The 15,646-nt window shown below is 37.9% G+C and overlaps 1 protein-coding gene across 7 annotated transcripts in view; it reads left to right on the forward strand.

The window, feature by feature from the left end:
• The window catches only part of SANBR (SANT and BTB domain regulator of CSR), a 60,188-nt gene extending 56,817 nt beyond the window's left edge, over positions 1-3,371 (forward strand). For all 7 annotated transcript variants that reach the window (XM_044925933.2, XM_025261084.3, XM_044925935.2 and 4 more), the window contains one exon: positions 956-3,371. In XM_044925933.2, coding sequence (XP_044781868.1) covers positions 956-992 — 37 coding nt within the window. In that variant the 3' untranslated portion in view covers positions 993-3,371. The remainder of the gene's footprint in view (positions 1-955) is intronic.
• Positions 3,372-15,646: the final 12,275 nt, after the last annotated feature.

Raw genomic sequence — 15,646 nt, forward strand, 5'->3', positions numbered from 1 at the left:
TTGGAGATTAGATCATCAAGACATTAGTCAGAACCAGATTTTAACTTAAGAGTTAAGACTTTAAAAGGTCATGATGACAAAAGTTAATGAAAGTATAGTTTTTTAAAATCAGTTTTTTGTGTATTGAGTCAGCTCGGTTCTGAGCCAACAACTGACAAATGTAAGCTGCAGTGCCACTGGAAACTAGCAGGACTTTTATGCTGTTTATTGATAATGTATTACTACTTTATATAAATCATTGAAATTTTCTTACTTCTTCTTCTCTCTTTATAAAATCTAACTTGTGGGACTTCCCTGGAGGTTCAGTGGTTAAGACTCCATGCTTCCACTACAGGGGGCCATGATTCAATTCCTGGTCCAGGAACTAAGATCCCTCATACTGTGCAATGGGGCCAAAGAAAAAGAATATCTAACTTGTATGTTCTTTGTCATTTTACAGCACAAATATTCTTTGAAAGATTAGCAGTTACTGAAATTTGATCATTAATACTACAGATCCAAATGCCTTATCTGCAATTCTGAAATCCAGAAAACTCAGAAAGCCCAAAGTTTTTTTCATAGATTTGTGGCAACTCAAACCTGATCTGAGCTACTGTGGTGCTATTTGTAGCTTTTATTTATCCTACTTAAAATAAATGCTCATTTATGTCAGTAAAGATTATCCTACTTAATATAAATGCTCATTTATGTCAGTAAAGAAGTACTCATGTGTTTGGTTATGGGGCACTACTCCAGATTCATAATATACAATGTATGTACATATTATCTCCACCAAATTAAAAAATGCCTGAATTCCAAAATACATTTCACTCCAAGAATTTTTAAAGTGGATTATGGAGGTACATGAATTTTCTTTAAATTTTGACAGCGTCAATCAGACTTAACATAAAGCAGTGGCAACTTCTTATTGTTTTAGAAGCACCTCTTACGTTCTTTTCTGTTTAAAAAAATCTAGGTCTAAAAGTCGTTTTGGTCAAGGTCGGCCTGTGTAAAGCACCTTAAAATATAAGAAGACAGAAGACATACCTCTGGACACTTGAAATTGCTTACTTGAAGATCTTTGGAATGATTACTTCTAAATGTTTTAAGTTATTTATTAAATATTCTTGAAAGCCACATAAATCTAGTGGTAAGGGAAATATATAGTTAAGTCTTATGAAATTATAAATATGAAACTTCTTAAATCTGATTTTCCTTTGGTGTTGAGAGAATTCATTCTTAGGTAGGTTGATAAGGAGTTTGGGGCCCTCAAACAGGAAGGGGTCCAGGGCCCTCACAGAGGAGGAAGGGATCTGGGGCCCTCGAGAAGGAGAAAGGAGTCTGGGGCTCTCAAGGAGAAAAGGACAAACATTTTTTTTCTACATTAGTCACATAAAACATTTTTTCTTTAAGCCCAGAGCTAATGACTCAAGGGTATGTTTTTCCTTAAGCTCTGTACTAATGATTATGTAACAGCAATGTGTCTTGTTCTAGGACATGTTTATCCTTCTTAACAAGAACCTTCTGACTAGTCTTGTTATAATAAGATGTTTGTTGTGGGAGTGGATCTGGTAAGACCTTTCTATTGTTAGTTCCAGTCTTGTTAATTTAAGATGAATGTTGTGGGAGTGGGTCTGATCAAAGTATATAAGGCCTTGATAAGACTATGGAGGGGGGGCCTCTCCATCCCCTTTCTGATGTCTATTTCAGAAGGTTTCTCTGTCCCTTTTTATACTTTAATAGAATTCTCCTACACAAAAGCTCTTGAGTGATCAAGCTTGGTCCCTAGTCCTGAAGCTGAAATCTTCTTCAGAGATCACAAATCCAGCATCATTCACCATTAGCTATCAGTGTGATGCTAGGCTATGTAAAAATTTAGTATTTAGAAATTTATATAGTTAAGACTCCCAGGCATTTGTTATACTTTATTTATTTGAAAGAGAAGAGGCCTAAACTCTCAAATAGCTAAGAGTTTTTTAAGATCTTAAAAAATTGGGGGAACACACCTAGTAGTGGTACTGTACATGTGCACTGATTATATATGTCTTTGGGCTGTAAATCTTGTGATAGCATTGAGAACTGCCATTTATGTGACGAAATTTCCAGTGATGCTAATTTTATGCTTGCATGACTTTTAAGAAGTGACAGATCTCAAAACTGAGTTACATAAAGTTTTAAGGTGAAGTATTTCCTGTTTTGGGCAGAAGGCTTAATTTTTTTCAGTGTTATTCCAGAGAAATCACAATGTTAATCCAACTCTTTTTTCAGTTTTTAATATGTATTTATTGGTCTGGAATTACTGATTATTACTTCTTTCTTCTGTGAAGCTAGTTAAAACAGCTGAATTTGTTAAAACAAATTTGGATTCTGAAGTTGTTAAAACAACTGTTGGTAGTTTTAGGCTAGTAAATCATTTCAGTTGTATAAGACACCCACTGTACAGTTCTCAGGGCACTAAAATTCAACCATAATTCTATAGCCATTCAAATAGCCCCTTAAGATGGTTATAATCAGTTATTACTTTAGAGATGTCTGGAAGGAAAGATTCCCAGATACACTTGATGGATGAAAAATCGAATTATTCAGGAGAAATCAGTTTTTCTAACCAAGCAGAAAGAGTGCTCAGGGAAAATTTGTTCCAAACCATAATCATATAACAATTATGTGTTTGGAAATTACTTATATGTAGGTCTCTAAAACACTTTAATTTGCATTGTTTTTATTTTTAGTCTTCATTTATCTTAGAAATTTTCTTAAAATTATTTAGAAAACAGACTTGATAGTGTATGACAGAACAGCAATTTCTATTGAAATGTTGAAGTGTTATGTATTTTTAATGAATATTTTATTTGGTAAATAAAGCTAGGTTTTATTTGATGTTACATGGATAGCTTTGCCAAGATTTTTGAACTTCTGTTTGGAAACTTTGTTGCAGTCAACATATTTTTCAATGGTTTGATATTTTTGAAATAGTTTATAAATTTTATTTGCAAAAGAAAATGTTTTATACTACATGATCTGTAAGACCTGTTAAATACCAGTCTTGTTTACTGTATTCTCTGATCAAAAAAGGATTTAGGTTTGCTGTGACGGTCACAACTGAAAGAGGAAAATATCTCATTTGATTTTTAATTGATGGTAACAAGGCAGATTGCTTCTTCCCCAGGGGGACTGTACCACTGAATTGATTTTTACAAACAGAATTTATCAGAATTTTATTTTCTTCAGAATGTGCTTTAAATTTTGTGAATGTCTGTAGTTCATAACACAGGTAACACAAACATTTTAATCAAGCTTATAATAGCATTTGTTTTGCTAAATACTTTGAGGTTTTATCTTACATTAATTCTGAATTCACATTTATTTAATTGAAATAAACATTAATGACAAAAGTTGTTTGTAGAGTCCCTTGATCTGAATCATTCCATCTTCTTAAAAAGTTCAGATGGGCTCCAGATCGTAGGTTTTCATGGAAGAAATGAATTTTGTACATTTCCCAGGTGGCTCAGAGGTTAAAGCATCTGCCTGCAATGCGGAAGACCTGGGTTTGATCCCTGGGTCGGGAAGATCCCCTGGAAAAGGAAATGGCAACCCACTCCAGTATTCTTGCATGGAGAATCTGGCTCCAGTCCATGGGGTCACAAAGAGTCAGACACGACTGAGCGACTTGACTAAAAAAAAAAAAACAAAAAACTAACATGGTAAAGACTTCAGCAAACATTTAAGGGATAAAATATTGCAGAAGAGATGATTGATAACTGTTGCGTTATTTTGTTATTGTCCTTCTTCAGAACTCTTAGCCAGGTATTGTGAGCTGTGCTGAGTGCTTTGGAAGCTGAAGCTGAAGCCCTGTCACGCTAAGTGTGTGTGTGTGTGTGTGCCCACTCAGTTGTGTTGTAGCCCACTGGGTGCCTTCATCCAGGGGATTTCCCAGGCAAGAATACTGGAGTGTGTTGCTATTTCCTTCTCCAGGAGATCTTACTGACCCAGGGATCAAACCCACATCTCCTGCTTGGCAGGCAGATTCTTTACCACTGAGCCACCTGGGAAGCCCACCACACTAATCTGCCAAAGGCAAATGTATAAAAACAAACAAAAAACCTTTTATCTTCAACATCTCGAAGTAATTCTTCAATCCTTAACTATTCTATTTTCACATCTCCCAGTTAAAAGGCATGGGGGCTACCTAGCCAGTCCAATTCTAAGAGGCTTCAGTTCAGTTCACTAGCTCAGTCATGTCCAACTCTTTGCAACCCCGTGCACTGCAGCACACCAGGCCTCCCTGTCTGCCAGGAGCCATCTCCCGGCATATTGCATATTGAGTATGCCGTCTCCCCTTCGAAACCCCTGGATCCACCAGGGCTGGACCCCGGCACCTGTCCATCACCAACTCTCAGACTCATGCCCATTGAATTGGTGGTGCCATCCAACCATCTCATCCTCTGTTGTCTTCTTCTCCTCCCGCCTTCAATCTTGCCCAGCATCAGGGTCTTTTCCAATGAGTCAGCTCTTCGCATCAGGAGGCCAAAGTATTGGAGTTTCAGCTTCAACATCAGTCCTTCCAATGAATATTCAGGACTGATTTCCTTTAGGGTGGACTGGTTGGATCTCCTTGCAGTCCAAGGGACTCTCAAGAGTCTTCTCCAACACCACAGTTCAAAAGCATCAATTCTTCGGTGCTCAGCTTTCTTTATAGTCTCTCACATCCATACATGACTACTGGAAAAACCATAGCCTTGACTAGATCGACCTTTGTTGGCACAGTAATGTCTCTACTTTTTAATATGCTGTCTAGGTAGGTCATAACTTTTCTTCTAAGGAGTAAGCGTCTTAATTTCATGACTGCAGTCACCTTCTGCAGTGATTTTGGAGCCCCCCAAAAATAAAAGTCAGCCACTATTTCTACTGTTTACCCATCTATTTGCCATGAAGTGATGGGACCTGATGCCATGATCTTCGTTTTTTGAATGTTGAGCTTTAAGCCAACTTTTTCACTCTCCTCTTTCACTTTCATCAAGAGGCTCTTTAGTTCTTCACTTTCTGTCATAAGGGTGGTGTCTTCTGCATATGTGAGGTTATTGGTATTTCTCCCGGCAATCTTGATTCCAACTTGTGCTTCATCAGCCCAGTGTTTGTCGTGATGTACTCTATATATAAGTTAAATAAACATGGTGACAATGTACAGCCTTGACATTCTCCTTTTCCTATTTGGAATCAGTGTGTTGTTCCATGTCCAGTTCTAACTGTTGCTTCCTGACCTCCATACAGTTTTCTCAGGAGGCAGGTCAGGTGGTCTGGTATTCCCATCTCTTGAAGAATTTTCCACAGTTTATTGTGATCCACACAGTCAAAGGCTTTGGCATAGTCAATAAAGCAGAAATAGATGTTTTTCTGAAACTCTCTTGCTTTTCCAATGATCCAGTGGATGTTGGCAATTTGATCTCTGGTTCCTCTACCTTTTCTAAAACCAGCTTGAACATCTGGAAGTTCATGGTTTCATGTATTGTTGAATCCTGGCTTGGAGAATTTTGAGGATTACTTTACTAGTGTGTGAGATGAGTGCAATTATGCGGTAGTTTGAACATTCTTCAGCATTGCCTTTCTTTGGGATTGGAATGAAAACCGACCTTTTCCATTCCTGTGGCTACTGCTGAGTTTTCCAAATTTGCTGGCATATTGAGTGCAAGCAACTGGAATTCCATCACCTCCACTAGCTCTGTTCGTAGTAATGCTTCCTAAGGCCCACTTGACTTCGCATTCCAGGATGTCTGGCTCGAGGTGAGTGATCACACCATCATGATTATCTTGGTCGTGAAGATCTTTTTTGTACAGTTCTTCTGTGTATTCTTGCCACCTCTTCTTAATATCTTTTGCTTCTGTTAGGTCCATACTATTTCTGTCCTTTATTGTGCCCTTCTTTGCATGAAATGTTCCCTTGGTATCTCTAATTTTCTTGAAGAGACCTCTAGTCTTTCCCATTCTCTTGTTTTCCTCTAGTTCTTTGCATTGATCACTGAGGAAGGCTTTCTTATCTCTCCTTGCTCTTCTTTGGAACTCTGCATTCAGATGCTTATATCTTTCCTTTTCTCCTTTGCTTTTTACTTCTCTTCTTTTCACAGCTTTTTGTAAGGCCTCCTCATACAGCCATTTTGCTTTTTTGCACTTCTTTTCCATGGGGATGGTCTTGCTCCCTGTCTCCTGTACCATGTCACGAACCTCCATCCATAGTTCTTCAGGCACTCTGTCTACCAGATCTAGTCCCTTAAATCTATTTCTCACTTCTACTGTATAATCATTATGGATTTGATTTAGGTCGTACCTGAATGGTCTAGTGGTTTTCCCTACTTTCTTCAATTTAAGTCTGAATTTGGCAATAAGGATTTCATGATCTGAGCCACAGTCAGCTCCCGGTCTTGCTTTTGCTGACCGTATAGAGCTTCTCCATCTTTGGCTGCAAAAAATATAATCAATCTGATTTCAGTGTTGACCATCTGGTGATGTCCATGTGTAGAGTCTTCTCGTGTTGTTGGAAGAGGTTGTTTGCTATAACCAGTTCATTCTCTTGGCAAAACTCTATCAGCCTTTGCCTTGCTTCATTCTGTACTCTACATTCTGAAAACCACAATCACAGAAAACTAACCAATCTAATCACATGGGCCACAGCCTTGTCTAACTCAGTGAAACTATGAGCCGTGCCGTGTAGGGCCATCCAAGATGGACAGGTCTTGGTGGAGAGTTCTGACAAAATGTGGTCCACTGGAGAAGGGAATGGCAAACCACTTCAGTATTCTTGCCTTGAGAACCTCACGAACAGAATGATAAGGCAAAAAGGTAGGATACTGAAAGATGAACTCCCCAGGTCAGTAGGTGCCCAATATGCTACTGGAGATCAGTGGAGAAATAACTCCAGAAAGAATGAAGAGACGGAGCCAAAGCGAAAACACCACCCAGATGTGGATGTCACTGGTGATGGAACCAAGGTCTGATGCTGTAAAGAGCAATATTGCATAGGGACCTGGAATGTTAGGTCCATGAATCAAGGCAAATTGGAAGTGGTCAAATAGGAGATGGCAAGAGGAGTGTTGACATTTTAGGAATCAGCGAACTAATAGGCTTAATCCTCTCATTTAAAACTGATCTAGAGACTTCCCTGAGGGCTTCCCCTGTGGCACAGTGGTAAAGAATCTGCCTGCAGTGCAGGAGATACAGGTTCAATCCTTGGGTCAGGAAGATCCCCTGGAGAAGGAAATGACAGTCCACTCCAATATTCTTGGCTGGAAAATTCCATGGACAGAGGAGCCAAGGGATGGCAAAGAGTTGGACTTGACTGAGCACAGATAAACTTCCCTGGTGGTCCAGTGGTTAAGACTCCAATTTCCGAGGCAGGGGGGACAGGTTCAGTCCATGGCCTGAAAACTAAGGTCAGGGAATAAGATCCTGCATGCCTCACTCACAGCCAATAATAATAATAATGATAAGGCTGATCTATTGAGAAGGATGATATGGGAATGATATTATTTCCAAAAGGATAGTTGGAGGATTAAATGTTTTAGAGATCTAAAATACAATGTTTTCTGGCTCATAGAAATGTTAACTAGTATTATTGCTACATTGTTATTTTAATATTTGGGAATTGGCCTTAAAGTTTTTAAAATGAGAGATGGATACCCCTCTTCCTCTAACTTGAGTTGTTAAGACTGATGTGTGTTCAATGCAAGAAAGGTGAGAGGTGCCTAATGCTTAAGTAGTTGCTGTGGCATCATTTGTTATTTTGTTATACTGAAAGTCTTGCTTTACTTAACCAGTGTAAACAGGATTTATAGGAAGAGTTAGGTAGGAAATCTATTTCCTGATTGGTGGTAGTGACCTGTGCTGTTTTCAGTGAGGTGTACTGAAGGAGAGAGGCTGCAGCCATTGTTTTAGAGCAGCTGTTCTTCCAAGGTTATCTTTCGTTCAGAAAATGTAGCTGGTTTTGCTTTTTCTGCTTGCCTATGCCAAGACCAGTTCTTATGAACTAGAGGTGGTGGTAAAAGTGTAGTTGCTAAATGTATGTGCTGAGATTTCTCTGGCTCTCTGAGTGCCTCTTGCCTTTAGTCTTACAGGCAACCCCCAGACCGGGTATTACCCCCATTTTCCAGGTAGAGAAAAACTTGCAGGGAGCTAAAGTAACTCATATACTAGGCCTGTAGTCTTGAAACAGTTTCACACTGTGGATTGCCTAAAACATTTTCTCCTGGAGTGCCTTCTGCCTTACTGGCAGCTCCTTCATACTGAAAACAAGTGACCCCAGCTCCCTCTCTGTGGTTCTAGTCTTGTTTAATCCAACTGCCTGCTTGATGTTTGTATTTGGAATATCAGTAAGTGTCACCAACTGGAAATGATAGAAGCATGACTTGTGATGTAGCTCCTCCACCCACCACCAACTCCCTGCTTGCTCAGTAAATGGCACCACTGCCCACTCAAGTGCACAAGCTGAGTATCTAGAAATTATTCATCATTCCTCTTTTCCCTTCGCTCCCCACATCCAATTTCATCAGCAAGTCCCATACATACGCTGTATCCATTCGCTTCTCTCCGTCACCGTAGCCTACCACTCCAGGTTAGTAACATCTCCAAGGCTCCTACATGCTTCCAGCTCCCACTTCAACCTCTGTTATCCACAAAACAATTACAGTAATTTTGAAGTGTGATTCAGATCACATCACTTCCCTGCTTAACACTCCAGTAGCAGTTCTTCAAACTGCGAATAAAACCCAGTTTCCATTGCCCGGGTTTGTACAGTCACATTCGGCCCAGCCCTGGGCTGCCTGTTAGGTTTCCTTTCCCTTGTTACTATATTCCAGTCACACGCTCTACCTGTTCCTCCAGTAAGTAAACTCATTCCCACCTTTTAGTTCCTTTACATTAGCTGTCCCACTGCTAAGAGAAATTTCTTTATTATACTTCAGATTTTAGATATTCTCCCAGGAGGCATTTCTATGTACCCAATCTGAAATAGCTACCAAGTCACTCATTACATCATCATAGTTTATTCCTGTACAAATCGCAAATCTGACATTGTTGTTTCATTATTTTTCTATATTTGTTGGTTTTCAATTGTCTCCAATGTCAGAAAATGAAATGCATTCAAATAGAAAAAGAAGTAAATATACCTAATCAAGAATACTGGAGTGGGTAGCCTATCCCTTCTCCAGCAGATCTTCCCAACCCAGAAATTAAACCAGGGTCTCCCGCATTGCAGGCAGATTCTTTACCAACTGAATATGAGGGAAGCCCATATCTAATTACAGATGACATTATCTTGTATATAGAAAATCCCAAGAAATCCACCAAAAAAACTATTAGAATGTATAATTAAATTCAGGATGTCAGGACACAAGATCAATATACAAAAATCCATTTTTATACTCTAGAAAAATATGAAAATAACATTTTAAAAAATCCCTTTATAATAACATCAAAAATAATAAAATACTGAAGAATGAACTTAACAAAAGAAATGTAAAACTCTTAGAGGAAGACTCGGGGGTAAATCTTAACAACTTTGATTTGGCCATGGATACTTAGACATGGCACTAAAAGCACAGGCAACAGCAACAAAAGTAGATGAATTGGACTTTACCAGGTTGAAAACATTTGGATGCAATCAAGAAAGTGAAAAGACCGCCCATAGGATGGCAGAATATATTTACAAATCATATATCTGATAAGGGACTTATATCCAAAATATGTAAAGAACTCTTAAAACTCAGCATTAAAAAGACAACCCACTTTTTTAAATAGTAAAGGATGTGAATAGACATTTCTCCAAAGAAAATGACTGGCCAAAACTGCTTGAAAAGATACTCCACCTCATTAGCCATCGAGGAAAGGCAAATGAAAGCCACAATGAATCACCACTGTTTACCCTGTAGAATGGTTATGAGCAAAAAGCCACCTAATAATGTTTCCAAGAATGTGCAAAATTGAAATCCTTATGCACTCCTGGTCAGAATGTAAAATGGTGCAGCTGTTTTGCACTTTGCGAAACAGTCTGGAAGTTCCTTAAAAAAAGGTAAACAAGAGTTACTGCCGTTTATCTACCAATTTACCCTAACGAGTATATCATTTTCTATGTAGTCTCTTCTTGTGTTTACCTAGACATCATATACATACAGCGCAGTATTATCTGCCTCTTTTTTTAAACAGGTGGAGAAACTGAGTCCCAGACATGGCAGTTTGTCTAAGAGGAACAGAAAAGAATGACCCAAGTAGTATGCTCTGGGTGACAATAATACTGTGTTAAACCGGGTAACGTGTGTGAAGCACTTAAAACGTGCCTGGCATATGTAAGTCTTCAAAAAGATGTGAAACATTATTAGGTCATTATTATTTTGAAATAACTATATTATGCTCATTCCCATTTTTTGGCCTTACCTCATGCTGTTCCCCCCATCTTGATTGCTCATGTGCTTTTTGCTACCTGTTGAAGTTTTCCTCTAGCTCCAAGTCCCTACTCAACTCTAACCTCTTGCATGAATCTGCTGACCTCTCTCTTCTCTGAATTGTGTTACACTCACAACATGGTCACAGTTTAGCAGTCAGACATTCTCACGGCTCTTGTTGATATTATTGATCTTGACTCCCTACACCTCTAATGCTGTTAGTAAAATTATATATGAAACAAGCAATACAGGGTTCACGTTTGTTCTTTTTGAATGGTGGGTTGTTGTTTTAGACTATGCTTATCTATAGATAATATATTTCCCAAATTAAAATGAGGCAACCAGAAACTCCTGCTCACTGAAATTATGAGAATTTCAAAAAAATTAAGAAATAGTGAAGCTTCAGCAAGACATGCAGGCAACTGTCGAAAAAAGGGGTCTCTAACGTGTATTCATTTCTAACAATAAGTAGTGATATGATCATATGATAGTGTTTAAGTGTATGGAGTCATATACTCAGGGAAGAAACATGACTTTTACCCAGTAAATAGCGTAGCTGAATTTTTGTTAAGTGACATCTATCTTTGTCCAACAAATCAGGGTAAGTCTCTCTGATGGTGGTTTTGGAGTAGGTAGGTCTAGGTTAGTATTTTTTTTTTAATGAGTTTATCAGTTGTTGTTGTTTTTTTTTTTAATTTATTGGCTGTGCTGGGTCTTTGTTGCTGTGTACAGGCTTTCTCTAGTTTTGGTGAGCAGGGACTACTCTCTAGATGTGGTGTGAAGTCTTCTCATTGTGGTTGCTTCTCATGTTGCAGAGCATAGGCTCTAAGGGCATGTGGGCTCAGTAGCTGTGACACAGGGGCTTAGTTGCTTTGAGGCATGTGGAATCTTCCCAGACAAGAAATCGAAGCCACATCCCCTGCATTGGCAGGTGGCTTGTTCTTATCAAGGCACATCTTATCAGGCACATCTTATCAAGATGTGCCTGTCTTGATGACTATAGCTTTGTAGTATAGTCTGAAGTCAGGGAGGTTGATTGCTCCAGTTCCATTCTTCTTTCTCAAGATTGCTTTGGCTATTTGAGGTTTTTTGTGTTTTCATACAAATTGTGAAGTTATTTGTTCTAGTTCTGTGAAAAATACTGTTGGTAGCTTGATAGGGATTGCGTGGAATCCATATATTGCTTTGGGTAGTATACTTATTTTCACTATATTGATTCTTCTAGTCCATGAACATGGCATATTTCTCCATCTCTTTGTGTCATCTTTGATTTCTTTCATCAGTGTTTTATAATAATTTTCTATATACAAGTCTTTTGTTTCTTTAGGTAAATTTATTCCTAAGTATTTTATTCTTTTTGTTGCAATAGTGAATGAGATTGTTTCCTTAATTTCTCTTTCTGTTTTCTCAGTTAGTATATAGGAATGCAAGGGATTTCTGCATATTAATTTTATATCCTGCAACTTTACTATATTCATTGATTAGCTCTAGTAATTTTCTTGTAGTGTCTTTAGGGTTTTCTATGTAGAGGATCATGTCATCCGCAAACAGAGTTTTACTTCTTCTTTTCTAGTTTGGATTCCTTTTATTTCTTTTTCTTCTCTGATTGATGTGGCTAGGACTTCCAAAACTATGTTGAATAGTAGTGGTGAGAGTGGGTACCCTTGTCTTGTTCCTGATTTTAGAGGAAATGCTTTCAATTTTTCGCCATTGAAGATAATGTTTTCTGTGGGTTTGTTGTATATGGCTTTTATTATGTTGAGGTATGTTCCTTCTGTGCCTGCCTTCTGGAGAGTTTTGATCATAAATGGGTATTGAATTTTTTCAAAGGCTTTCTCTGCATCTCTTGAGATAGTAATCTGGTTTTTATCTTTCAGTTTGTTAATATGGTGTGTCACATTGATTGATTTGCAAATATCTAAGAATCCTTGCATCCCTGGAATAAAGCCCACTTGGTCATGATGTATAATCTTTTTAATATGTTGTTGGATTCTGTTTCCTATAATTTTGTTGAGAATTTTTGCATCTGGGTTCATCAGTGATATTGGCCTGTAGTTTTCTTTCTTTGTGGTATCTTTGTCTGGTTTTGGTATCAGGGTAATGGTGGCCTCATAGAATGAATTTGGGAGTTTACCTTCCTCTTCAGTTTTCTGGAAGAGTTTGAGTAGTATAGGTGTTAACTTATATATAACTTATATATATATAACTTCTCTTAATTTTTGGTAGAATTCACCTGTGAAACCATCTGGTCCAGGGCTTTTGCTTATTGGAAGATTTTTGATTAGAGTTTCAATTTCCGTATGGGATGGGTCTGTTAAGATTTTCTATTTCTTCCTGGTTTGGTTTTGGAAGGTTATCCTTTTCTAAGAATTTGTCCATTTCTTCCAAGTGGTCCATTTTATTGACATATAACTGCTCATAGTAGTCTATGATCTTTTGTATTTCTGTGTTGTCTATTGTGATTTCTCCATTTTCATTTCTAATTTTATTGATTTGATTCTTCTCTCTTTTTTTCTTGATGAGTCTGGCTAACAGTTTGTCTATTTTATCTTCTCAAAGAACCAGCTTTTAGTTTGTTGATTTTTGCTATAGGCTCCTTCATTTCTTTCTCATTTGTTTCTGTTCTGATTTTCATGATTTATTTCCTTCTACTAACTTTGGGGTTATTCTTTTCTTCTTTTTCTAGTTGCCTTAAGGTGTAAAGTTAGGTTGTTTATCTGATGTTTCTCTTGTTTCTTGAGGTGGGCTTGTATTGCTATGAAACTCCCTCTTAGCACTGCTTTTACTGAATCCCACAGGTTTTGAGTTGTGTTTTCATTTTCATTTGTTTCTATGTATACTTTGATTTCCTTTTTGATTTCTTCCATTATCTGTTGGTTATTCAGAAGTGTGTTGTTTAGCCTCCATAGGTTTGTATTTTTAATACTTTTTTTCCCCCTGTAGTTGATGTCTAATCTTACATCAACTTGTGATCAGATACATTGATATACAGATACATTGTGGCCAGAAAAGATGTTTGAAATGATTTCAATTTTTTTTAATGTAACCAAGGCTAGATTTATGGCCCAGGATGTGATCTATCCTGGAGAATGTTCCTTGTGCCTTTGAGAAAAAGGTGAAATCCATTGTTTTTGGGTGAAATGCCCTATAGATATCAATTAGGTCTACCTGGGTCCATTGTATCATTTAAAGCTTGTGTTTCCTTGCTAATTTTCTGTTTGGTTGATCTATCCATAGGTGTGACTGAGGATTTAAAGTCCCCCACTATTATTGTGTTACTGTTAATTTCCCCCTTTATACTTGTTAGCATTTGCCTTATGTATTGAGGTGCTAAGTTAGTATTTTTTTAAAAGTCACCAGGTGAGGTTGAGAACTTTATTATGTGACATGCCATCTTTAAGTGACTAACACTGTAAACCTCAGCCAAAGTTGTGTTCAGGAGCATAAAAAAATCAAGAAAGCATATATAGTGATGTTTTCAGAATATATGAATGCATATATATTGCACTGTGTATGTGCTACAGTACAGTGCGTGCACCAGAGTGCTGCCGTAAGGTGGCGCCATAGTACAAGAAAACCATAGTTTAAGTCACGTTAAGCTTGATGCTTGCTTAGTCTTCCTTGCCAAGTACACATATGCATATTGGTTGTAGAGGGAAACAGAATATTGAGGAAAGAACTGTTAAAAGGAATTTTAGCTAAAATACATAAGGAATCCTAGAAGGCAAATGAGAAAAATGAAGAAAAGGATTAAAAAAAAAAGCAAACAAGGAGCACCACTTAAAATATCAAGTTTAAATTTCTTCAATACCAGAATTGCCTATTTCCATAATAGTGCTTTTATATATTTATTCTATAGGTCTGTTATGCCCATGCATGTTGTTAAACTTCTACTACATATACTATGTATCCACAACATAAAATACTATTTAAATTTAGTGTAATGAACTCATTCTATGTAGCTTTGATTTTTTATACTCTGCATTTTTGAGATTTATACATTTTTGAGACAGATAACTTTTGTTTATTTTAGCTACTCCATAGTCATCTATTCTGTGAATCTACAAAAATATGTGTTTATTTCCTGTAAATGGGCATTGAGTTTATTAAAAAAATTTTTTTTGTAAAATAATACTGCAGTAGAAACATTTGATCATTGTCTTTGTGCATCTGTGAGTTGCACGAGTCAACTGTTCTCCAGAGTTGCCCCACCGCCTGGCCTGCTAGCATACATGTGAAGGTCCCCATCATTTCTGCTTTGTCACCATCAATGAAGGTTATATCAATTAGGATGACTAAATTAAGCCACAACAACCAAGAACTGGGCTTCCCAGGTGGTACTAGTGGTAAAGAACCCATCTGCCAATGCAGGAGACAAGAGGTGTGGGTTCGATCCCTGGGTGGGGAAGAGCCCCTCGAGGAGGGCGTGGCAATCCACTCCATTAGATTTGGACACAACTGAAGCGACTCAGCACACGGGCACACAACCGAGAACCACCAGTGGCTTAATTCCAAAGTTTATTTCATGCTGCCACTGCGGTGCAGGTCAGCAGTGAAAGGCTATTCATGCAGTCACTCAGGGACCTGCGCTGAGAGGATCCATTCTGACACATGTTCTGAGAGGGAGGGACAGAGAACTAAAGGGCTTCTACTCTGGCTGTGAAAGTTTATGCACAGAAGTGACACACATCATTTCTGCTCACATTTAATTGGCCAAAACAAATCATGTGATCACCTCAGAGTTCTAGTTTCTCCCTTGAGAGTCTGAATGTTTGTGAATGGTTACCACATACTGATAGACTTTAATTTTTATCAGTTCAGTGAGTATGAAACAGTGACTTGTTATTTTTATTTGTATGTCCTTAATTGCTACTGAGGTTGGGCATATATTCAGATGTTTTTTGTCCATATGTGTTTACTCTTTTGAAAACTGCCTGTTTTTATCCCTTGACCACTTTTCTATTGAGTTTTTCAAATCTGATTTTGTAGCATATCTTTATAGTTTGGCTACTAATCCTTTATTGATTCTATCTTCCAGACTGTGGCATTGCTTTCCACTTTGTTTAAGGATCCTTTGTTAATGGAATTTAATTTTAATGTGGGGCTTCCCTGGTGGCTCAGAGTAGTCATTTTTGCCAAATTTTTTTTTCTTTGTGGTTAGTAGCTTCTGCATCTTATTTAAGAAATCCTTTCTTTAGGACTTCCCTGGTGGTCCAGTGGCTTAAGACTCTAAGCTCCCAGTG

This window comes from Bubalus bubalis, chromosome 12 (genome assembly GCF_019923935.1).
Source record: "Bubalus bubalis isolate 160015118507 breed Murrah chromosome 12, NDDB_SH_1, whole genome shotgun sequence".
NCBI lineage: Eukaryota > Metazoa > Chordata > Mammalia > Artiodactyla > Bovidae > Bubalus > Bubalus bubalis.